The 24,078-nt window shown below is 40.8% G+C and overlaps 2 protein-coding genes and 1 long non-coding RNA gene across 5 annotated transcripts; 2 read left to right on the plus strand and 1 right to left on the minus strand.

Moving 5' to 3' along the window:
* On the minus strand, positions 1 to 3,120 carry LOC121908449. 2 transcript variants are annotated; one of them, XR_006099239.1, is made up of 3 exons: positions 2,776 to 3,120; positions 1,423 to 1,535; positions 1 to 1,189 (listed from the first exon to the last, which is right to left on the minus strand). It is a non-coding gene; the product is annotated as an uncharacterized LOC121908449 (long non-coding RNA). The 2 variants fall into 2 exon arrangements; XR_006099240.1 differs by lacking the exon at positions 2,776 to 3,120 and adding an exon at positions 1,915 to 2,169.
* On the plus strand, positions 2,301 to 17,562 carry col6a2 (collagen, type VI, alpha 2). Of its 2 annotated transcripts, XM_042428476.1 has the most exons (32): positions 2,303 to 2,482; positions 4,820 to 4,911; positions 5,071 to 5,171; positions 5,326 to 5,469; positions 6,950 to 7,312; positions 7,397 to 7,417; positions 8,428 to 8,493; positions 8,594 to 8,692; positions 8,800 to 8,826; positions 8,992 to 9,018; positions 9,131 to 9,175; positions 9,395 to 9,448; positions 9,539 to 9,601; positions 9,676 to 9,738; positions 9,880 to 9,933; positions 10,017 to 10,052; positions 10,134 to 10,196; positions 10,342 to 10,404; positions 10,520 to 10,582; positions 10,666 to 10,728; positions 10,832 to 10,882; positions 10,963 to 11,061; positions 11,171 to 11,233; positions 11,411 to 11,446; positions 11,544 to 11,589; positions 11,675 to 11,827; positions 11,938 to 12,032; positions 12,906 to 13,087; positions 13,188 to 13,366; positions 13,469 to 13,507; positions 15,735 to 16,078; positions 16,751 to 17,562. In XM_042428476.1, the coding sequence occupies exons 2-32, from the start codon at positions 4,836 to 4,838 to the stop codon at positions 17,012 to 17,014; spliced, it is 3,042 nt and encodes a 1,013-aa protein (XP_042284410.1). In that variant the 5' UTR covers positions 2,303 to 2,482; positions 4,820 to 4,835; the 3' UTR covers positions 17,015 to 17,562. The 2 variants fall into 2 exon arrangements, with proteins under 2 accessions (XP_042284411.1, XP_042284410.1); XM_042428477.1 differs by lacking the exons at positions 15,735 to 16,078; positions 16,751 to 17,562 and adding an exon at positions 14,261 to 15,424 and having other exon boundaries at positions 2,301 to 2,482.
* Positions 17,563 to 18,665: 1,103 nt separating this feature from the next.
* On the plus strand, positions 18,666 to 22,798 carry zgc:162816 (uncharacterized protein LOC571260 homolog). The gene is made up of 10 exons (XM_042428479.1): positions 18,666 to 18,769; positions 19,377 to 19,532; positions 19,623 to 19,752; positions 20,920 to 21,070; positions 21,155 to 21,335; positions 21,659 to 21,777; positions 21,884 to 22,010; positions 22,275 to 22,337; positions 22,421 to 22,526; positions 22,635 to 22,798. Exons 2-10 carry the CDS (start codon positions 19,387 to 19,389, stop codon positions 22,722 to 22,724), a joined length of 1,113 nt encoding a protein of 370 aa, XP_042284413.1. The 5' UTR covers positions 18,666 to 18,769; positions 19,377 to 19,386; the 3' UTR covers positions 22,725 to 22,798.
* Positions 22,799 to 24,078: the final 1,280 nt, after the last annotated feature.

Raw genomic sequence — 24,078 nt, forward strand, 5'->3', positions numbered from 1 at the left:
TGTTCCATAGAAATTTGTCTTGGCTCATCTGTAGTTTTTCTGAGACTCAATTTCCTTCTCCCTCCTGCCTTTGGATTGGACCTTTTCGCTATCATTTTACTGTCAGACCTCAGCACAACCTTTTTCCACTGAAATTCACTGGTGGTGACATAAGTTTCCCACCTGGACTCCACCATATGTGCGCGTGATGTGTGCGCACGACCGTGTGTTTGTGTTCATGATGCACTGGGGTAATGGCTCCCAGCTGCCTTGTCTGAACAGCAAGCACATCTGGAGAAAAGCAGGGAAAAAGATTCCAAAAAGAAGCAAAAAGAAAAGAAGGGAACAGAGGAGTAAATGTCTTATCATAAGTTGAATGTAATATCCTGTTTATTTGTTCTTAAATATAGCTTCTCAGCTAAAGAAGTTGCACTGGAAAACATCTGGAAAAACTATATCACTCCCATCCATACACAGTAACAGAGACTAGGACAGCTCCCTTCAACCTCTCTGTAACCTTTGTGTATTTGTGTATGCTGCAGATAACATGAACATGTTGTTAGACTGTGTGCAGATCTGTGCATTTTCATTTCCATTTGCATGCATGTGCTTGATCTGATTTTATGTTTGCTCTGTAGCCTTGTTGGTGCATGTTTGCATATGTATAAGTGAATTGATGTGTTTTCTGCAGAACAGTGAGTAAAAAGTTGCAGCGATGTTGGCAGAGTTGAGCTGTTTATGATTCTGGAACTGATTATGCAGAAATCCCCCCAGACTGAGTCGCTCTTTTGGTCCATGTGAAAGAAATAAAGAAAAAAGAATTGACTTGTGTGTGTGTGAGAGAGAGAGAGAGAGAGAGCAGAGGCTGGTTTACTCTTAGTTGGGAGGGAGGTCATTCCGATTCTATGAGTCACACTTTCGAGAGACCAGAACCCCCCACTCGCCTCCATCCCCCGCACCTCCACATCCCTCCATCACATGCACTCACACACACATCGCTCCACTCCTCTCTTCTCTTTTTAAGGAAAAAGCCTTCTGTGGCCAAGACAGGGAGACGAGCTTCACACAGTAATAACTCTGGTCAGCAGCTGGACTTCTCCTCCTCCTCTTCTTTTCTCTCTCATCCGCTCCCCTCTTTGGTTGCCTTGACAAAATGCTGACTGTTGTCTCACCTCCAACCACCTCCAGACTGATCGCAACCCCACTTCACCTTCAGATAAAGTTTTAAGTGTGAGGGATCAAAAAAATTGTGCAAGACTTGCTTGTACAAATACATTTGTATAACAGCAAAAGATTGATGAGGTGAAAAATGATAGATTCTGGTTCCCAAGTTTAGTTGGAAACCTCCATCTGAAAGCTCATTTGATGTGATATTCTTAAACATAAGATATGGTTTGATTAGTGCCTTCCATTAATATTATGAAAAATATCAGGATTAATCACCTTCCATGACCTCTTCATCTCCAAACTGATTGCATATTTGTAACGGATGTGGAAAAACCTGTTCCTGACATGGCCTCCTGTGTTCTGAGCTGGATAACACATTACTGGCAGCTCTGCAGGACACATCAGAAAATTCATGCAAATTGAAATGGCGCAGCCAGTGTTGCTGCAGCTGCTGCAACCAACATGCAATCATCAACAATGACATGAAATGACACAAGCTTTACATGTACAGTATGATGTTTACTGACACGGTAAATCCTCTAAAAGGGGAGACCTCCCACCATGTCCAAAAACACTTGAACACACACAAATGGGTAAATGAGTGTGCACGCACACACACACACCTAATGTTTATACCGAATGTAAACTCCTCTCACTTGGCCTAATTGCAACCAGACCACCAGATACAACAGAGGGGTGTATGTGTGTGTTTATGAGTATGGGGGGTTAAGTCTGCTCTTTATCCTGTTTTATTTCATTCTGACTCACCACATGTATGAGATTAGCTGTGAAAACCTCCCAAATGCTCTATTTCAGGGACATGAAAGCTCAGCGGGTCCCCAGGGTTGGACCATATGTTATGCTGAGGGCCACATCCATAATGTTTTCATATCTCTTGATGCTAAACGGACATTACAATCAGTTTGTGGAGTTTAATGCGTCTTTGAAAGGGGAATCTCTTCAAAACTCCAACTGCACTTTGGTATTTCACTGGCGCATTGCAGTTAACACTGGTACAATAGGCCACGGGTACACGCGCGCGCGCACACACGGGTTCCTGCGGAGCCACGGCGCCTCCAAGTGGTCAACAGCGGGCACTGGGGTGCGCCGTGCGCGTACAGGAGGAGGGATCAGAGATTGTCGCTGGGGCTGGACCGGGACAGGAGAGCGAACGGACGGCTCTTCTGCGGGAAGTAAACGCGCATCCAGGGCTTTATTTCCCATTTTCTCATCCCTTGTCCCTCTTTTCTTTCTCGGCTTTCCCTCCTGCTGAGATGAGGAGATAATCAACTGAGGATCAGCTGCTCACAAAGTTTTGAAGTTGGAAAGAGTTCGGGTAAGCAGCACTTTTTCACACAACAATGTGCCTCTCTCCCTTTCCCAGTTTGTCTCTGTGTATTTCTGTCCGTCTTGCTCTGTGTCTTTACGTATCTTAAACCTTAAACTCTAATGAAAGGGAATTATGGTGATTTGTCAGTCAAAACCAAATTTGTCTACTACACGAACAAATTTTGGATACGCAACTTCTTTGAAATCCACAAACTACGTGTTTTGGAAAAAATCTGAAGGATAGCACGGGCTCTATCGGTAGTGTTGTTATCTCTGCATATTTGTTTGCATGATAATTACCCGTGCATTGATGAAAAGCTATGAGGACTCCCACTTACTCTCCTGGCCTGGACAGTGGGAGAGGAGTGGTAACATCTGCAGGAGTGACTCCGCTAGAGGGAGCCACAGCAAAGCGCGTGGCTGACGGTCTGTCGGTTGGTGGGAACATTGGAAATGATTGGATTCAATTTATTTATATAGCACCAAATCTCAACAGAAGTTACTTGGGGCACTTTTCACATAGAGCAGTTCTGGACCGAACTCTTTAATTTACAGAGACCCATTATTCTCCCATTAGCAAGCACTTGGCCACAGCAGCAAGGAAAAACTCCCCTTCAATGGGAAGAAACCTCAAACAGAATCAGGCTCTAGGTGGGCGGCCGTCTGTCTTGACAGCTTGGGTTAAGAGAGAAAGAAGGAGGGGAGAGACACACACAGAGAGAACCACAGCAACACCAATAACAACAACAACAAAAACAAAAACAACAACAATAATAATAATAATAATAGAAATATGTCTAATAATAATGATAGTAGGCGTGGGCGTCAAGCAGGACCATGGCAGTCATGGTCCATGGAAGATTCATCCATGATCCATAGAAGGCTTGTGAGAAATGAGACGGCCTACAAATGGCAATTCTGATGGTATTGTTTATCTGAGTAATAGGATTTTAAAAAGCTTTCAACAGGAATATTGTAATTCTACTGAGTTTTCACGTTTTATGAACTTTTTTTAAATCTCAGAATTTTAAGACAAATTACTCGACTAGTAAAAAGGCATTTAATGATAGAAAATTTTACTTTCCTTGGAAGATTTTTCTGATGCAGTATACTGCAGGGGCATTGGTTGGCACATGGTCAAGTGCAGGACTTGTGCTGATTTGAAATCTCTGGAGGTGATGTAGAGTGATGGATAGACACTAAACCAACTGTAGACTTTGTTCACTGCATGTGAGAGCAGTCAGCTGCTCTCAGAAGGTCCTCCCTTTACTGTCAGCCAGTAGGGCTGAATTATCAATGGCAGGCAAAGTGGGTAGTTTTGCCTGTGGTAACTTGGTTAATTACAAATTTGTGTGTCTTATCAAAATTTATATTACACATAATCATACGTAAATTTGTAATAAACAGTTATAATAGAGGCTTTACACATGGGTGTTAATTCTGCCAATGACAGCATTTTGTGAGGAAGGAAAAGCCAATGGAGGGCAGCAAACTAAGGCATTGTGATATCTTGTGGTTTAAAACCATAACCGTGATGCTTACTGTATTCAATCAGCTGCCTGCTCTCTGCTGCCCAAATGCAACAAGAGTTTGCTCATTTTAATGTCATCGCCAGAAGTAAAGTTTGTATGACTTCTCCATGATTTGAAAGGATGAGGCGCTCTGTTTACATAAGATAATTAGTTCCTTTAATACATTTCATGTTAGTCTTGGACTCACAAGTTCCATTTGGTCAAACTGTGTAACATAGTCAACTAAATCCTCAGGTCTGTATAGACCCAGTGAATCATGATCAGTGTAGTCTCACCCATGTTGAGACTACATTATTTGCTTCATTATTAGTCCATGATTTTGCAAATGTAGCCTATGTTGAGATCATTCACTTGTAGCTCCTGCTGTTCTCATTTCCATCATTTAAACCAAAAAAGAAGAGCCATGTTCAGCTCATGTGATGCTTTCAAACCCATTACATAACTCTGAAGCCGACATTTTGTCTCACTGGCAACACTCGGTGTTGTTCATATTAATACCAGGTGCAGAATCTAAATGGAGAAGCGAGTTGAATTACTTTGGGAATCATGTTGGCAAGTCAACACTACACGAAAAAATCATGTAGTATGCAGAATGATAAGGAAAATCTTTACATTAGGCTACACTAGACAGGCTATTACAATGCTTGTTATTTAAAATAATATGTCTTTCCATTTCCTTGACTTTGTGTCTTTCCTTTTTCATCTTTTACATTTTCTATGAGTTCACCATCTTCACTTTAATGGTTTTAAGAGAGAAAGACGCAATCAAAGAGAGTTGGCTAAGGTGTGTGTCTTGTGTCTTTATGTATCAGACAGGAGAAGAGGAAGATGCTGGGGTTAGAGGTCATCGTGCTCTGTCTTCTTTTTGGAGCCCTGACTCATGGACAGACAACAGAGTGTGGCAGTGAGTGCCCTGACACTGAACCCTGAACAGCCACATGTCATGTTTAAAATCTTAACACAGCTTCAGTGACATAAAACATGGAACATTTCCTCTTGCCTACATGAATGCAATGCAATTTTCCATGGAAGTTTTATATGTGGATCTTTGTGTTCCCTCCAGAGAAGAATGAATGCGCCATAGACGTGTACTTCACCATAGACACATCTGAGACCATTGCCCTGCAGGAGCCACCTGCTGGAGCGTTGGTGAAGAGCATCAAGGTTACTTGTTTATCTGCAACTTTATCATTTAAACCTCAACACAAAATAGCACCATTCTGTCATGTCATCCTTTCTGAATCACAGCTGACCAAGTCGGCTGTAGCAGTCACGTTGTGTAATGTGTTGTGTGTTGTTGTTGTTGTTGTTGTTGTAGACCTTCACTGAGCAGTTTGCAGATCGTTTAGAAGATGCTGACTACAGAGGTGCTATACAGATCAAGTGGAAGATCGGTGGACTGCACTTCTCCCAGAGAAGGGAAGTTTTCAGCACCATCGGATCAAAGACTGATTTCATCAATGTAAGTCTCACACACACACACACACACACACACACACAAATACATGTATGTCACAGATACCTTCAAATGAAAGGTTAATATAGTTTGTACAAATTTCTTTCAAGTGTTTGATAACTTTGACCTTTATCCTCAAAATTAGGTGTAAATGCTAATAAGTGAATGCTAATGCCTTGTTTGAACTGTAATGCTCAGAAATCAAATGTGCCATATCTTGAATGGTGGATGGAGATTTCCTACCAGTGACCTCACCCATCAAGAGTTTCCCATGGAAAGGAAAGGACAAATTTGTTGAAAGCATTGTCACCCTTTTCCCCTTTGCTGCCCCACTAATTACTGATAACATGGGTGTTTTTTAGCTTAGCACACACTTATGAACGCTTATGACAACCAGGGCCAGATAAATCTGCTCTGGGGGACCTAGGGCAAAAATCAGCTGTTGGCCCACACAAACCCCCAATGCTCCCACCCCATGGTTCCCAATTTATTGGTTGAGTATTTGCAAATGTATTAAAATATGCACCATGTAAGCATGCTATCAACTGAAATACTAAAGTGAAAGAAGGTGAAGAAGGTTTTTGTAACAGTGTACTGCAGAGGAAAAACTGCTGGTAACTGCATGATGGACATGATGTATGGGAAAGTCCTTGTGGCTGAGTGGTTTAAAACATGTACTGTATAACTGCAAAATTCCTGATTTGATTCTATATAGGGACTTTTATTGCAGTTGTCTTCCACAATTTTGTCTTTCGCTTTTCACTGTCAATAAAGGTAAAATATCCCCAAAAACTCATAGACAGAAAATAAACCACACAGAGAAAAATATGTTGCTCATGTCAATGTTAATAAAATCTTATGCATAGTTCACATAGTTCAGTACATAGTTCAACATTTTTGGAAATATACTTTTTGGCTCTTTGGTATAGTAACATGAGAAGGCAGATACCACTCTTATAGCTGTCTGTTAAACATGAGGCTACGGCGAACAGATGATTAGCTTAGCATAAAGACCAGAAACAGAGGGAAAATGCCAGCCTGGCTCTGTCCAAAAGTAACAAAATATGACTACAAGCACCTCTAAAGCTCACTGATTAACTTTTTCTTGTTTGTTTAATCTGTTAAAAAAACAACAAAGGATAAAAAACAATTTGCAGATTACAGGGGTTATGTGCCCTATGTATAGCAGTTACCTGTAACTTCCTGGAGTCTCTTCTGGTTGCCTGGTAACTGCTCAAGAAATAGTATCCCCCTCTAAAACGGCAAATTGACGTTTTTACACTTTGCAAAGATTAAACAAATGAGATATGAGATCATTAGTGAGGTTTAGAGGTGTCTTTTTGCTAAGCTAAGCTAATCAGCTTCTTGTGGTTGCTTCATATTTACGCTACAGACACAAGTGCTACTAAGGGTCTGAGTGATTATGTGCTTTGCCCAGTTGGTAATCTAGGCTTGAACAACAAGTCACACTTGTCACTGTTTCCAGGGTCTCAGAAATATCAATTACCTGGGTAAGGGCACCTACATCGACTGCGCCATCACCAACATGACTCATGAAATGCTGCGCTCGCCTTCAGACCCCAAGGTCCTCCGATTTGCAGTGGTCATCACCGATGGCCACGTCACTGGAAACCCATGCGGGGGTATCAAAGTGGCAGCAGAAAAGGCACGCGACGAGGGCATCCGCATTTTTGTTGTGGCAGCATCCAAGAACGTTGATGAGACGGGGCTGAGGGAGATCGCCAACTCTCCAGCGACAGTCTACAGGAGGGACTTCATGGCTGTGGATCTGAGCCAGGGCAGAGCCGACATACATCTCGAAACAATTAACCGTATCATCAAGACCATGGTAACACACAAAAACATATACAGAGACACATAGAAACATGTTACTGACTCTTCTCCTTACACCTTGTTTATTTTGTTTTCACAGGAACATCTGGCATATACGGAGGTAAAATGGAAGACAGACATTATGATCAGAGGTTTCTTGAAAACCGATTTTTCAGACTGTCATCACTGACTTTTCTTTTCATTTCTTTTTTTAAATTCTCTTTTTATTGAGATAGATATTCACATATCCACCAAACATTATGTCGTCTATCATACATTTTTCTTTTTTTTAAACATGAAAAATATCCAAAAATTTAGGTACCAAGCGGCAAACTCTAGGGCTGAAAAATGAAGCCAATGTGGAGGTGCAAAAAACTGCAGTTCCTCGAATGGCCACTTGAGGCTGGCTCCAAAAGCAAGTCAATCCCCATAGACTCTCATGTTAAAATGCCCAACTTTACAGCAGAAATAAACATCTTTACAGCCTGGTACATAAACGTTTATAGCTAATTTCCCCTTTCGTGACAACTATATGGAGGGTGAATTTTTTTTTAACTCACCCATTTAAATTTTATTGAGCCGTAAAGTTATACATAATTAAGGACAGTCTTAGGTATCCCTGTCTTCAACCATTTTCTAGTTATAGTTTTTTTACTTGCAATTAAAATGATCCTGAACATATGTTTGTCTCCAAATCTTGTAAGTCCTATCTTCGTTTTCTCCAAGTATAATACCTCAACTGTAAGTGGAAATTCTACCCTCAGTCTTTTCTTCATACATTTCTTTAGCTCCTGCCAATAAAGGCTAAAAGAGGGGCAATCCCAGAAGAGATGCAAGTGATCGGCTTTATTTGCTCTGCATAATCTCCAACACCTTGTATCTTGATTTTTTTTCTGTGTCGGTATTATAAAAAATCTTCTGATATTTTTCCATCCGTATTCTCTCCAAGATAAGGAGCAAGTTGTTTTCCACTGTTGCTCATTAATCTCTTCCCATTCGTCCACTGATAACACTATGTTAGCCTCTTTCCCCCACTTCTCTTTTATATATATATTGTATCATTTCCTTTTAGATTTCCCACTCCTATATATAATTTCGAGATTAACTTTCTTCTCACTTCTTTTATAACAGTGTTACAGTGTGTCCTGTCTGGAAACACAAGGGCCTCCCGGTCCAAAAGGTCACAGAGGACAAAAAGTGAGCTTCACACACACACACACACACACACTTTGAATTTTTACACTATAGTCACTTTCCTCCTCACACATGTTTTGTCCTTTTAACTCGTTGACTGCAGGGAGCTAAAGGAGACAATGGCGATCCAGGCCTGAAAGGAGAAAGAGGTCGCCCAGGAGACCCTGGTATTGAGGGTCCCATCGGTCAGCCTGGTGTCAAAGTAAGACGCCACACTTCCACCTACCCATCATTCTTTGCAGTGCAACAAATATTCATTTTGTTTGTGGCATTATTATAATGAACAATTTCCCTTTTCCTTCTTTGTAGGGAGAACCGGGTCTTAAAGGCGAGAAGGTGAGGTATCTATTTGCGTTTGTTTGTCTATGAGTAACTCTGTTGAGATGGTGAGATTTTGAATACTTACTATTTTAGGTTAATTAAAATCTGGTGTGAATCTGTTATGGATAAGCAGTGATTAATCATACATGGATTGACCATTAATCTTCTGTTTACCCACAGGGAGAGATTGGAACTCAAGGAAAAAAGGTAAATCATTTTCTATTTTTGATGATGAATTATGAAACCCAATCTCTCAATCATTGCTCATTTTTTAATGTGATTGGTCATTTAACCAATTGTCTCTTCTCTTTGTCATCAGGGTGTGTTTGGTATCCCAGGACGCAATGGGACAGATGGACAGAAGGTAGGAACCATATGAAACAGAAATTCAAGGACCAGGTTCAGTTTAGGGAACAAAATGCCAGCTAATCCTTACTTAAGCTGATTCTATTTCGTAAATTTCAGGTAGCAGATGTCTGATTTTGAAGTGAAGCTCTAGTTGTATTGTTACATACTGGACTTCACTGTCATGGGACACTCTTCTTTCGTGATTACATTTTTTTCTTTGCCTTCTTCATCACAGGGTAAAATTGGACGGATCGGTGCTCCTGGCTGCAAAGGAGACCCAGGCGACAGAGTAGGACATTGAACTCATATTAACATAATGAACACATCCATATTTAAGTGTGTTATGGCCTCTTTAAAATATGTTTTTGATGCTTTCCAGGGTCCCGATGGTCACCCTGGAGACGTTGGTGAACGTGGTCTCCCTGGATCTGAGGGACAAAAGGTATACAGTCTAGCCTCTGCTTCCACAATCCATCATCTATCCAATCTGTGGTTAAACTCTCTATTTGCCTGTAGGGAGATCCAGGACGCTCTGGAAAATCCGGTCCCCCTGGCCCATCTGGAGAGCCTGGACCAAAGGTAAACCAGAATATTTTGCATTGTACAGCTGATCCAAATAACAGATACTCAGGGATAGCTGCTCTTTGTTTGCGCACAGTGGTAGGTTGGAGGTGTTGGAGGTGTAGGTAAAAAGGCTAACCTCTGGTGCGTCTTCCACAGGGAGAGAGTGGAAGTCCCGGATCACCTGGCCTCCCTGGAGAAAAAGGAACCCCAGTAAGACTCATCATCACAGGCAGACATAAACACACACTCACTCACATGCATCAAGTGCTTCACCTATGTGTTGTGTTTCTTAGGGAACCTCAGGACGTCCAGGAGCCAGAGGAGAGCCAGTAAGAACATTAGATTCACCCATAACCCAATATTCTGTCTTTCTCTGTTTTTGTGGTTTTCTAATGGTTTTTATGTTCTAGGGGAGAAGAGGAGACTATGGACCAAAGGGTGGTCAAGGGCCAGATGGAGTTAAGGGAGAAAAGGTCTGACTTCATGTACTCAATCAGACAAGTGTGATGAATTTCTGTATTATGAACTCTTTTCCTAGGCCCCTACCAAGCATGTTTCATTGTAACACATTATTCCACCGCTAGGGGGCTCATTACTGGATTATACTGTATGTTTCAGGGTGAAATGGGGCCAGAGGGCGCGAGAGGACTTCCAGGTGAATCAGGAAACAAAGGAACAAAGGTGAGGAGAGCTGTTTTAACTATAATTTGTATATGTTCCTATGGATGAACACCATACACTCTTTAATCCATTTTAATCCACTGCACCTGTCTTCAACTTTCTCTACTCTGAACAGGGAGACAATGGTATGCCAGGCCCCAGAGGACCACCAGGGGCACCAGGAGAGCTTGGGAAAAATGTAGGTCAAACATTTCAAAAAGTGCCTTAAACATTAATTAGCTCGTTGTAAAATTAGCTAAATTAACACTGTTGGCATTGTAGGGTACCAGAGGTGACCCTGGTGATGCTGGGCCAAGAGGAGATCCTGGACCGCTTGGACCAAAGGTGAGTATCTGTGTGTTAGCTTCTGCCTTCATCTGTTTATAGATCTCTAGCTTGTGTGGTGCTGCAGTTCTGTATCTTGACTGTTTCTTTCATCTCTGCTCAGGGAGACCCTGGAAGACCTGGCTTCAGCTACCCTGGACCAAGAGGACCATCGGTAACGTACACATGCATTCATTCTCCTTACATTTGCTAGCTGGCACTCAGCTGACAGAATCTTCCTCTGCTGTTGTGTAGGGTGAAAGAGGCGAGAAGGGCAATCGTGGACCTCGCGGCAGCAGGGGGGACTGTGGTCAAAAGGGTGAAGGTGGAGATTCAGGAACTCCAGGAGAGGCAGTAAGTAACTCTTTGTAGTTGGATGCACGCTGTTGCTGAAGCAAAAAAGGTGTTTGTATATTAAAGTTTCACACCGTTAATTTCTCTTACAACATTTCGCTTACAACAGGGTGACCCAGGGTCTCAGGGTGAACCTGGACTTAGAGGACCGAGAGGCGAGATCGGGCGTGACGTAAGTATACAAAAACTCGATAATTCCACATACAGGAGCTTTCCTCGTTACTGACATAGTGCAGATGAAGCAGACTTGTTAAAAATCCAGTTGTAGCCAAGTAGGACAAGCTAACCATAGCTGTCGGGACATAAACAAGGAGGCGGGATGTGACTTTGTGTTGTCTCTTCTCTACAGGGAGATCCTGGCCCAGAGGGAGATCCCGGCCTCACTGTAAGAACATTTCATCTAACTGTTGTTTGATCACATCAACTGAAACATATAGTGGATGTGAAAGTATAGCTATGGTATTGTTTGTTTCTTCCTGCAGGAATGTGATGTCATGAACTACATCAGGGAAACATGTGGCTGCTGTGGTGAGTTACTGTTGTGTTGCCATCCATGATCCAAACAGGCTCCAATGGGCTGTCAGATCCTCACAGTCTGTGTTTTTGTCTGTAGACTGTGAGAAACGGTGCGGAGCCCTGGACATTGTGTTTGTGATTGACAGCTCAGAGTCAGTGGGTCTGACCAACTTCACGCTGGAGAAGAACTTTGTCATCAATACCATCAACAGACTGGGATCCCTTGCCAAAGACCCCCAGTCAGAGACAGGTACACAAGCATTTTTGTGTACCTTACATGATTTCAGATTTAGTCTGAGCAATGTCAAAAAAAGTCACAAAATGGCTATCAACATCAGCATGTGTTGGTTGTGTTCCCAGGCACAAGGGTGGGAGTTGTTCAGTACAGTCACAGTGGAACCTTCCAGGCCATCCAGCTCAACGACCCCAAGATTGATTCACTGTCTGCTTTCAAGGTCTCACACACACACACACACAGACATGAACACATATGCAAACTGCTTTGAAGTTTATTTTTAGGGTGTAGCACAAAATGTTTTTTTGTCCAGATGTTTCTTAATCAATCAGGGCTGATGTGCTGGTAAACATTTCACATGGTTGCACTTGGCGATATGTTCTTTGTTAAGATGAAATTTACATTGTAGCTTATTTTGGCACTGGACGCATACTCTGTCCTGCTGCTGTTAATACTCACTAAGCACAAAATGTGTTAATCCGTCACTGAAAATAGTCTCAAAAAAATGCACTATTTACTCCTGTTTGAGTAACGCTTGCTAAAAACTACAGTGCCCAGCTGACTTAAGTTAACTTTTTACAGTAGTTCAAATCTCTATTAGTTAAATTTAGTAACTTACATCGTTGTAATTAGCATAATTACTTTGAGAAGACGTCTCCATGTTGACCACACTCACAATATGTGATGGCCATTTTGAACACTCCAATGGGAAACCTGAAGGAGCCCAACTGCACTAATGCTAATATACTAATCATGCTATCTTGCTGGACATAGTATACAAAGATTTATGTTTTAATAGATTCCCTTTAAAAAAAAATCATTTATGAGTTAAAGGTTTTATTTATACAGTGTATGGTAGACAGTATATGGTAATTTTACCTCTGCAGTGTCCCCTATCACGACTGCAGTCTTTTTTCACACAACCATCCCAAGTGTTCAAAATGGCCACTGTGTGACTTAAATTATATAAACTACGAACACCCGTGTTGAAATGATAGAATCGCCTTTCTCTGCTCCCACGTTCAGTACTCACATCACATCATGTACCACAGTGCATACACATCAATCACATGCCATCTCCTGCATTATTCAGGACGCAGTGAAGCGCTTGGAGTGGATTGCTGGAGGAACGTGGACTCCATCTGCTCTGAAGTTCGCCTACGACAATCTGATCAGGGACAGCCGCAGAGCCAAAGCCAACGTCACTGTGGTGGTCATTACTGACGGACGCTTCGACCCCAGAGATGATGACACGCTGCTCACCTACCTCTGCAGGTGCCGACACTGGGGCTGCTCAGATATTTAGAATGAGCATTTATGTAAAAGAAAAGTTTTAGCTTATTGTTTATTTGTGTGCACTTATGTATGTGAGCAGTGCTCCCAATGTTGATGTGAGTGCCATCGGTATTGGAGACATGTTTGACCAGATTGAGGAGAATGAGAGTCTGAAGAGTATTGCCTGCCAGAAGGACGGCAGGGTGTTGGGCATGAGGCGCTTTGCAGACCTGGTGGCCGAGGAGTTCATCGACAAGATTGAGACCGTGCTCTGCCCAGGTACGCTCACACACATTATATACAGTATGTTCACATAGCAGCAAATGAATACCTGTTTTGGTCTTTGCCCCTGGTCTCTGACATTCTCCTTCTTTGCTTCAGATCCCATTATTGTGTGCCCTGACCTTCCTTGTAAAACAGGTAAGTGTTCAAAACCTTTTTTATCATAAAAGTTTAACTCTCCCTTTTTGTTCTCTTCCAAATTTTTTAAGTTTCAGCATTTAGGCCTGAGTAACCAGCATTATTAAGGCGTCAATATGCTTTAAACAAAGTGCTTGTCAAATCATCAAACTGTGTCTGAAACCCCCTATCACGACATCTTTTTTGGCAGGTTCATTCCACAATTTTTCTTAACTTTCTGAAACCCACAATCTAACACCCCCACTTCACGCAGCAACTTGCCAGGTGTGCGGTGATGGGAAAGTAGGATTTGAACTTCTCACTCAGGCTCTCTTTTTTCTTTTTTCATACTTCACTCGACATTTGCACAACCACATGCAACAACAAGAGCAAAGACTGTCCAAAAGTATGCAACATTGTCCCCAGTTTGTACGATTCATCACTTCTTGCTCCTCCTTCTAACAACACTTTTGCCTTTGACGACACCTTGTACAAACTAGTTTGTTTGAAGCATACTGACGCCTTCAAGCTATGTCAAGGATTAGATGCGTTGTGGATCAAGCTGAAGTTGAATTATGTCTGTTTTTAACACAGTTGTATAGTAACACCTCCTATGCTATGGTGCGATTAACTCATGTGACAGTAAAACGAATACCTGAGACCAAACATGCCATTTAGCGCAACTCGGTGCACCATCGGCATCTTAGTTGGCTGTGTTGATGCGTCGTGTTTGTGGGAACCCGCCCACAATGTTATTCCGCCCACTTGTTGCAGGAGGGGGCATCACCTCAGGGCATGGCCCCAGGGAGCCACTGGCTGAGGAAGGCAACCCCTCATTGGTCCCTACCTCTTTGGAGGGTGTGGCCAACCTGCTGAACAGCCTGAGCGTCAGCGAGCAGCAGTATGGGGTTGGCGTGGCAACCATGGCGTACACAGCCCAGAGAGCCAAACTCGCCCAGGGAGTGGAGAGGCAGCAGTGGACCCAGCTGTTCATCGACTCCTTCAAACATGTCTATGGAGAAATTATTGGGGACCCAGAGAAAGCCCTAGGACTTTGCTAATGCTAATATGCTAACCATGCTACCTCGCCATTAGAGTTTTTATGGATGCCAATATCTAATGAGCTTACTGCTGGACATAGAATAGATTTTATCAATACTGTGGGCATTTTTTTTTTGAGGGTGCAATACATACCTGGGCTGATGCAAAAGAATTGCATGATATGAAGCTGGTCCTGTCATAAATTTTTTGTATAGTTACTGTATGTGATGGGCCAAAAGTCAAAACGAGGATTCACGATGCTCTCTCTACTCATTGATTATTTCTGAAATAACATACACGGCGCTGTCTCTCAAAAAATCTTTTTTTGTAATATGATACATATCATTTCTTCCACCTTAGTGGAGAACATTTTCCAATCGCACGGAAAGCAGACGTCATCCATTTGTTGGATGCAGGTTCATCTGTAGAGCCATTCATGCTGCTCCTGTGTACAGTGGCTCTTTGATGAAGCCTCATTTCCACTGTGAATCACGGGCTTGCTGAATCACTCTGATGACTTTTTTTCTTCTTTTTTTTTTTGCTGTTTTGCACATATCCATGGTTACGGCCTTTACTTTTTTTTCCTGTGCTCTGTGAATGACTCATGTTGATGAAAAGGCCATTACATGTGGAAAATATCTAGTTTTCTATATATGTCACATTATACTGTATATGAGTTAGAAGATAGTGTATGTGGATGTTTGGTTAATTGACTTGACACTGAGAAGAAGGAACTATTATGTTATAGTCATGTAATTTAAAATAGGGAGCTTTATAGTGCCAATAATGGCCTTGATTGGTGCATGTTTTTTTGCATGTGGCTTGGCTTGTAAAATAGGATGACCAGAGGAAAATGACTACAGAGCGGCTTTAACCAAATAAAATGGTATCATGTTAGCTCTGTGACTGCAACTTGCTGATGTGAACTGTTTTTTGTATAAAACTGAAATATATTCAATGTTTTTATGTTGTCCTCTGAAGAACTAAATAAAATGGTAGCGCAAACTAAAACAGTGCTTTCCTGATGAGGCCATGACTGATCCGCAAAGGTTTAGATGAAATCAGACAGCTGGACTGCATCTGGCATGTATGGAAGCACAGCTTGTTACAGTATATGATGTGCTGGCTTTGACCTCTGAGCATCTGTATTCAAGCTGAAACTCACTGAATATCATGTCTGATCTAAGACTTTATATGTGTGTTTTAGAGCCTGCTGTGGCCAGCTGTGTTCAGCGGCCAGTGGATCTCGTCTTCCTATTGGATGGTTCTGAGAGGATGGGACTGGACAACCACCGTCGGGCCAAAGAGTTCATAGAGAACTTGGCTCGCCGCCTCACTCTGGCCAATGACCAGTCAGACGACAGGAATGCTCGCTTGGCTTTGCTCCAATACGGCAGCTCATCAGAACAGAGGTTGGAGTTCCCGCTCACACACAATCTGACGGTGATCTCTGATTCGCTGGCAGCAGTGAGGTACATGGACTCCTCCTCTGCTCTGGGCAGCGCTATCATCCATGCTGTCAACAATCTGGTTTTTCAACCAGGTTCACAGGTATAAACAAACACACAAAGACACACACACACAAATACACACATAACACAAAACATTTACTTTTGGACAACCTGCATAGGTTGACATTTTTGAAAATTTGCTCTCTTGCCATGTGTAGGATGAGATGATGCATAAAACTCTCATGTCTGTACAATAAATATGAAGTGACAACCAGCAGCCAGTAAGCACAGCTAGCATGAAGACTGGAAATAAGTTGTAGTTTGTTTAATCCGTACATAAAACAAAGTATAAACATGACAAGTTGCTGTTTTTTATAGGCTATCTCTTCTTTGATTCTCTGCTGGTTGCCAGGCAACCTCACGGTGACGACAAGACTCCAGGAAGTCACTGCTCCTAGCCGCATGGCACATAACCTCCCTTAAAACCACCATGTATTGTTTTTACACTTTTACACGTTTTTCAGACAGATTAAACAAACAAGATATAACGTGTTAATTAGTGAGCTTTAAAATTGCTGGTAGGCAGTTATTTTAACCTTTGGACAGAGCCTGGCTAACAGTCATCCCCTGCTTACAGTCTTTATGCTAAGCTAAGCTAATCACCTTCTGGCTCCAGTGTAATGCACAGACACAAGTGTGGTGTCAATCATCTCATCTAATGCTCTCAAAATGTGAAACAATTCCTTTAACATTATATGTGCGTTTGTTGCAGTCACGCTTGGCTCGTCGCAACGCTGAGCTGGCCTTTGTTTTCATCACTGATGGCATCACATCCATGGAGCAGCTGGATGAGGGCGTGTCTGCCATGAGGCGAGCAGAGGGCATTCCCACAGTGATTTCCATGGGAACTGACACCGATGAGGAGGTGCTGCAGAAGGTGTCGCTAGGGGACATGTCTGCCATCTTTAGAGGAGATGACTACAACATGCTGAACAATCCCGCATTCTTTGAGCGCTTTGTCCGCTGGATATGCTAGTGAGGAACTGTAACGCTCTACACCATAGAATTAGAATACATAGAATGAAGGAAGCTACTTCAATGTACACGTAAACATACATAGAGGCAACAATCAAACCATTATCATTACTGGATGTAGGGCACTGAGACAGCTACATATCGTGTTGTTATGGGTAAACATTCATTTACAAAAGCCAAAACTATCAACGTAGGGACAGCAGACACACACACACACACAGAGATATGCAATATCAACTGTAACTAGTTTGTTCTATTCATTCTAACTCTATGGTCAGCACTCCAAACCAAAGACACTCATAAGTATCCCAGAGGAGAGGTGTATGATTATTGAATGTGTACGAAACAAATTGTAGTCTTTATTCTGTTTTTATTTTGTATTGATTTTCAGTTTGATGAAAAGAGTTTCTTCTTTCTTCACAAAGTCAGTATTAATATTAAAGGTGCTAAAGTAGAAAAAAAGGACAAAGCCATCTGAGTGGTTTTGAGAACTTTTTTACATCATGTTATGCTGTAATTACAGTAGATTGTTCAGGGGACAAAAACAAATAGACACATGTCACGCACAAATGCTCCAAGATCAACCACATAAGATCACACACACACAGACACCTACAGGCACTGTAGTTAACACACACATACATTCACAAATAAAGATAAAACAACCAAATCTGTAAACATGAAGTCCAAATAAAGCCCTAATGTGGTGAACCCAATAAAGTCTTTTGTGTTTGTGGCACAGTATGTGTGATATGTATTTGCTATTGAATCACTGTAACCTAGAGCAGCATTAAGGAAGTGGATGTCCACAATGATTTTTAGTAAAAAATAGAACACTGAAAAGGTTGTATTATTTTGTTGAATAGCACATTATGATTCTCATTGTTGCAGGTAAATTTCCAACTTCCATGACTGTAACTATCTGACACCAAGCAGCTGATTATTTGAGTGGTTTCCATCCATCCAATGCAGTTGAGACCTTTTATAGAAATGCTCCAGTGCTGCAGCAACTACAGGGAAATTATTAACTAATGCTCTTACAAAAATGTGGATGTACTGATCCTGTATGCGGGTCAAGTGGTTAAAGTCCTTGAAACAGCCATCCACTCACACAGATGACTTTTTGTCCTCTTTATTTCACAGTTTCAATGGACGTGAATGCAAAAAGGAATATAAAATAATCAATACAATACAAAAAATAGAGAAAAATAAATAAAGTTAAAAAAGATGTATAATTCATGACAATTATTTGAACAGTAATGTAGACAAACAGAATAGAAAAACGGGGGATTAGTGGTAAAAACAATTTAGAGTTATACATTAAAATTATTACAAATACAAGGTTTTAAAGCCTTTTGTTAAAACAGGAGTCAATAGTTTTAACATGTAGTTTGAATTCCGTCAAGACAAAAAGGTTTGCTACCAGCAAATTTGCATCTGTATGTATGATATTTGGCTGACAACATCAATAAATCTATGACATTTGTTTTTCATTGGATCTATGAAAATTCTGAAAACCAAATAGCACGTTATGGTTAAACAAATAATAAACATTACATACAATCGAAATGATAAAGCCAGCAGGCCTAAATATTATTGTGTGGAGAAATGGATAATTAATCGGCGATTAAAAATATCATTACATCAGTAAATGAGCTCATCCGGTTAGGAGGTTTGACCACTCAAGGACACCGTAGAAATATGTGAGCACAGCAGCCAGCGTCTCATGACTGAGAGAGGAATCACTGCTCAAGCGGTAAGTGACCAGTAGCGATCATAAACACCAGCTACATACACTGTGTAGAGATCATTTCTGTTAAATGAGGGCTTATTATAAAAAAGTATTGCTAAAAATGTTTGAGTGTCTATTTGGGAACCATTTTTGTAACCTACTGTAGGCTGTAGCTATGTTAGTCTATTCGTGATTTTTGTAGTGTAGTTTGGTTATTTATTGATATTGCAATGAATATCTAATGTTACTGATTCCTTGATAAGTATTTATTGGAAAATGAGAACGAGGCAAAGAACATCTTATTGATTTGTTTTTAAAGTTCAAAGGTCTCAACATTACACAACCTGAGGCATTGCAAAGCTGCACAGAAATGGGTAGAAAAAGTATGTGCTGTGCTGTGAGTTTTATATATATACATATGTGTGTATATATATATATATATATATATATATATATATATATATATATATATATGCACATCCATGTATACTTTCCTATTGTAAGAATAGTGTCACTTTTGGGCCAGTATGTGAGTTAAAGCTAGTCATGCATAAGGATTTAATTGCATGTGAAATATCTGGTGTGTGTGTGTGTGTGTGTGTGTGTGTGTGTGTGTGTGTGTGTACTCCAGTGCTGCCAGTATGGAGGGGGAGCCCATCTCCACGCTGTTTACTCCTGCTCTAGTGGTGGATGTGGACAAAGTGAAGAGAAATGCCCAGAGGATGATTGAACGTTGTAAGAAGCTGGGAGTCCAGCTTCGCCCTCACATGAAGACCCACAAAACCCTGTATGAATGCACACATACACACTACATTCATACAGGTCAGTCATATATAAGGGATACTGATGAGGTCTGTGTGTTTCTGTTCATGTGTAGTGAGTGTGCTGACATACTGACGGGTGGATCACGGAGGTGCATCGTGGTTTCCACGCTGGCAGAGGCCAGTTTCTATGCCGACCACGGATTTGATGACATCCTCTATGCTTATTGTCTTCCCTTTGATAAGGTTCTCTCAATTCACACTACAGCTCCCAGTTGCCAGTTACCACACACTCATTCTGTCCAGGTTTTGATTATGTAGTGCTGTCACACTGGAAAAGTAACTAAATTAAATATACTCCAAAAAAAGTCAGCATGCATCCTAAAATACCCTTGTTGAGTGTGCAAGGAATTGCTGGAGAGAAATGGAGGAGCTGCTCACAGCTTCATAACAACAAACAAAAAAATAAATAATAAATAACATTTTTCTTTCCCTTTGAGAAGTGTAATTGACATCATTTTCAGTTAGTACAAAAGGGTTACATTGATTTTGAACTAACCGCAAATAGAGTACTGTATGGAATAGGGGACACAACTTTTCACATTAGCAGACATTAGTTGTTATAGCAGGAAAAACACAGGTGGAACTAATACATTTAACAAAGTAGTGACAGCTCTGTTGTATGTGAGTGTACAGATAAGCCATGACAGTGGGCCAGCAAGTACAATAGCATGACCCTCCAACTGGCACACCTCAGACTGCAGCTTCGTTGATGGTATTAATTACACCTGTGCTTTTCCTGCTGTGACATGTAAAAATATCTACCATGAAAACGGATTCACTCACTGTACTAAAAACCAAGACCTGAGTGGGATACTGTTTCTCAGTGAAAACATAACTAAAGGATGATACTGAGTTACTCAATTCTGGTGTCAAATTTTAACTAATTATAATCTCTTACAAACTGAGATCTGACATAGACATCTGTATTGCTTACTTTTCTTCAACAACCGCTGAAAAGTTTTCAGTTTACTATGAGATGAAAGGGAGAAAAGCGAGCAACTAAACACATTTAAAAACCTGCTACCAGCAAATGTTTGTTATTTTACTTTCATTTTTACTTTTTCCAAATGACTGAAACCATTAACTTGTTATCAGCCCTAGTAGCCTACTGAATGTATGGAACGTAACCACAACGTCCCCAGTTCAATTCCAGCAGTGGATCTTTGTTGTCTCCCCACAATGAAACAATGAATTGACTTATTGTTCCAGCAAAACTGAATCACTACATGTAGCTATTATTAACACTGATTTGACGTACTTCTTATTTCTCATAATTTTTGTATTCCTTTGCGTTATTTCCCCTCTGTACATCAAACACAAATCACATTAACTTTGTGCGTGTGTGTGTAGGTGGAGCGTTGTGCAGCCCTGTCAGAGCGGCTTGATCTCTTCCAAGTTTTATTGGATCATCCTGATGCTCTGGAGCAGCTCAAAAAGAGACCACTGAGAGACGGTCGGCTGTGGCATGTTTGGCTGAAACTCGACTGCATGAACGGGAGAGGTAAACAGGCAGGGAAACCAGGAAACAGCTGATCAGCTGTTGAGATAAAATGCCTGCTGATCGTGCATTTGCTCTTTGCTGTAGCTGGTGTCCTGCACTCAGAACCCGAGGCGCTCAGATTGGCACAGGCCATTGCTGAGACGGCAGGCGTGGAGCTGACAGGAGTGTACGCTCACTGTGGGAACACCTATAACTGCAGAGGAGTAGAGCAAATACATGCCGTTGCCCAGGAAACCACCAATTTTACTCTGCAGTTCATGGAAAAGTAAGAAAAATGTGACTCCATGTATCCCACCTCACTTTTATATTAAGAAAAGTGCATTTATGAAGAATTAATTCCCGACCGGCAAGCACCAGAGGAAGGACAACTGTTTTTTCCTCCTGACAATACAATGTCTTTGCCACACAAAATTCTAGTTGTTAATCCGCCATGATTGTAGGAGAAAAGTTAGCTGTATTATTGTATAATCACATTATTAGGAGGTTACTTGCAGCAACAGATGGTAACAAGTAAATTACCTTTATATTTATGAAACTTAATATTGATAGAATCATTCATTTAACATCTCTGGGTGTGTTTTCTGGCAGATTGAAGGCTGTTGGCATCACCTGTAAGTCCAGCATCGGCTCCACTCCGTCCTGTAGTCACCCCATCAAAGACATGGCGCTGCTCAGCGAGGTGCATCCGGGAAACTACGTCTTCTACGGTGCGTGGATGTAAATGTGGTCGCACCGGTGTCTGGTCTTAGATTCCTGCAGAGTCACATGACACCAATGATAATGTTTTTTTATGTACTTTTTGGTTGCTTCTAGATGTGCAGCAGTCTGTGATTGGCTCATGCAGTCTGGAGGAGGTGGCTGTGCGGGTTTTGACAAGAGTCATTGGGCACTGTCCTCACAGGAACCAGCTCCTGATTGACTGTGGATGGTCTGGATTAAGGTACGACCTTCGTCAGTTATATTTACCCACTTTTGTATTTGCACAGTGGACTTTTCTAGTTATCATCTCTAGTTCATATATGTAATTCATGTAGATCTATAGCATAAGGGTAAGGATTTATAATGCCCACCAATTAGAACAGAGACATTACCCACTTTTTTACTCACTACTACATTACTGACCTTTACACCTTTATTTATTTAACATTTGATTTAAACTTGGCACTGACATAACCTTTCACCTGTTGTTGCTCACATCTCTCAGTTTGGACGGAGGTGGAAAACTTCCCACTGGATATGCTGTGATCGAAGGACACCCAAACCTCAAGTAATGAAACGTTATCTTGTCTCATTTCTCAATATCAAACTTTAGTGTAACTGATGTTCTGATGTGAGATGTTTTTCCTCCAGGTTGTTGTCCATGACCCAGGAGCACGGGAGAGTGGAGCCCATCTCAGGACCGCTGGATTACAGCAAATACCCTCTGGGCTCTCTGCTCACACTGATCCCATACCATGTTAGTACTGTTCAATGTGGAGTTAAGCTTTTTCGTCAGTTTTATCGTGTCAATTTTCCTCTTATCTCGCTCTCTCTATATCTCTCTCTCTGTGTTGTTGTTCTGCAGTCGTGTGCAACAGCGATGATGCATCCTGTGTATCATGTGCACTCTGAGGGAAGTCTGCTGGGGAAGTGGACGCCAACACGTGGGTGGTGAACTGCTGCTCAACTGATCACATCACCCTGTTAGGATAGCCAGATGATCACTAAAATAAAGACTGGAACAACTCATGTCACCCGTAGTTGGACGACTGCTCTCTGTTCCTCTGGAGCAAAAGATACTTATCAGTAATAGAGTATCATTACAAATTAAAAGTGTAGATGTTTTCCAAAACTGATGATTAAATAACACCTAGTACTTTTCAAAGGGAAATAGGCAAAGAAATGTTAATCAATACGCACATTTAAGCTTTTAAATTTCTAAAAAAAATTACATTTTTAGGACTATGTTGTTTCCTTTTCATTTTATTGATGTCACCTTGCAGTATTTTGAAATGTGTCAGTATGTGGATTGTGTTCATGGGTATGATGCTACAGATTATGTGTGCCAGCTTGACAGTGAAACACCAGTGAATTATGAAGTAGGCGTTTGTGTGGTTTCTGCATCATATGGTGAAGGGCATTGAGTTGGACTCATGTCCAGATGACTGAAAACAGACTGCATAAAAATGATGAACACATGCATGTAGCCTATATATCTTGATTTTAACCTATCTCTTCCAGAAATGTGCATTTTTTAAAAATCATTGTTTAGTTTTGTACATTGTCTTTGATTCTTGATGGAAAAAGAAGAAAGACGCTTTGCTCAGTGTATAGTCTACTGCCTTCTTCTGACTAAACAAATTTACTATTGTTGTAAATTTCTTATTATTTTCTTTTTATCAGTAATACATTTGTGGATACATTTCTAAATAGGTGTCATAATGAGCATAGGAATAGGAATATATTAACATTTTTCATTTAATATGGTAAAACATAATTCCACTGTCAAAATGTTTATTATTGTTGTTGTTTATTACAAAACTTTTATATCCACAAACATTTCAACATCATCATACAGGCAATGATGTATAAAACATACAAGAAATAATAGCAGGAACCTAACACAAATATAACTAAGTAAAAAGAAACAAGCAAGAAAAAATACATAAATGAGTACATAAAACAAAGACTAAAAGATACATTTTAAAAACTGAAATGGGTTGGGGGGTTAAATAATCTATCTATCTATCTATCTATCTATCTATCTATCTATCTATCTATCTATCTATCTATCTATCTATCAAATTAGGACTTGATTAAAGACACAGCTCATGGGGGGTCCATAGAACAATAAAATACAAAGAAGAAAAATAAATAAATACACAATGTATGATATTAATAATCATAATCATAATAATAATAATAATAAACGTTAATGTATAATAAATAAATTTAATGTACTGCATCTGTTCACATTTTTATACTTTCTTGGAGATTTAAAATAAAGAGAGAAATAAAGAGGTTAGCTA

The sequence above is a fragment of the Thunnus maccoyii genome, chromosome 12 (genome assembly GCF_910596095.1).
Source record: "Thunnus maccoyii chromosome 12, fThuMac1.1, whole genome shotgun sequence".
NCBI lineage: Eukaryota > Metazoa > Chordata > Actinopteri > Scombriformes > Scombridae > Thunnus > Thunnus maccoyii.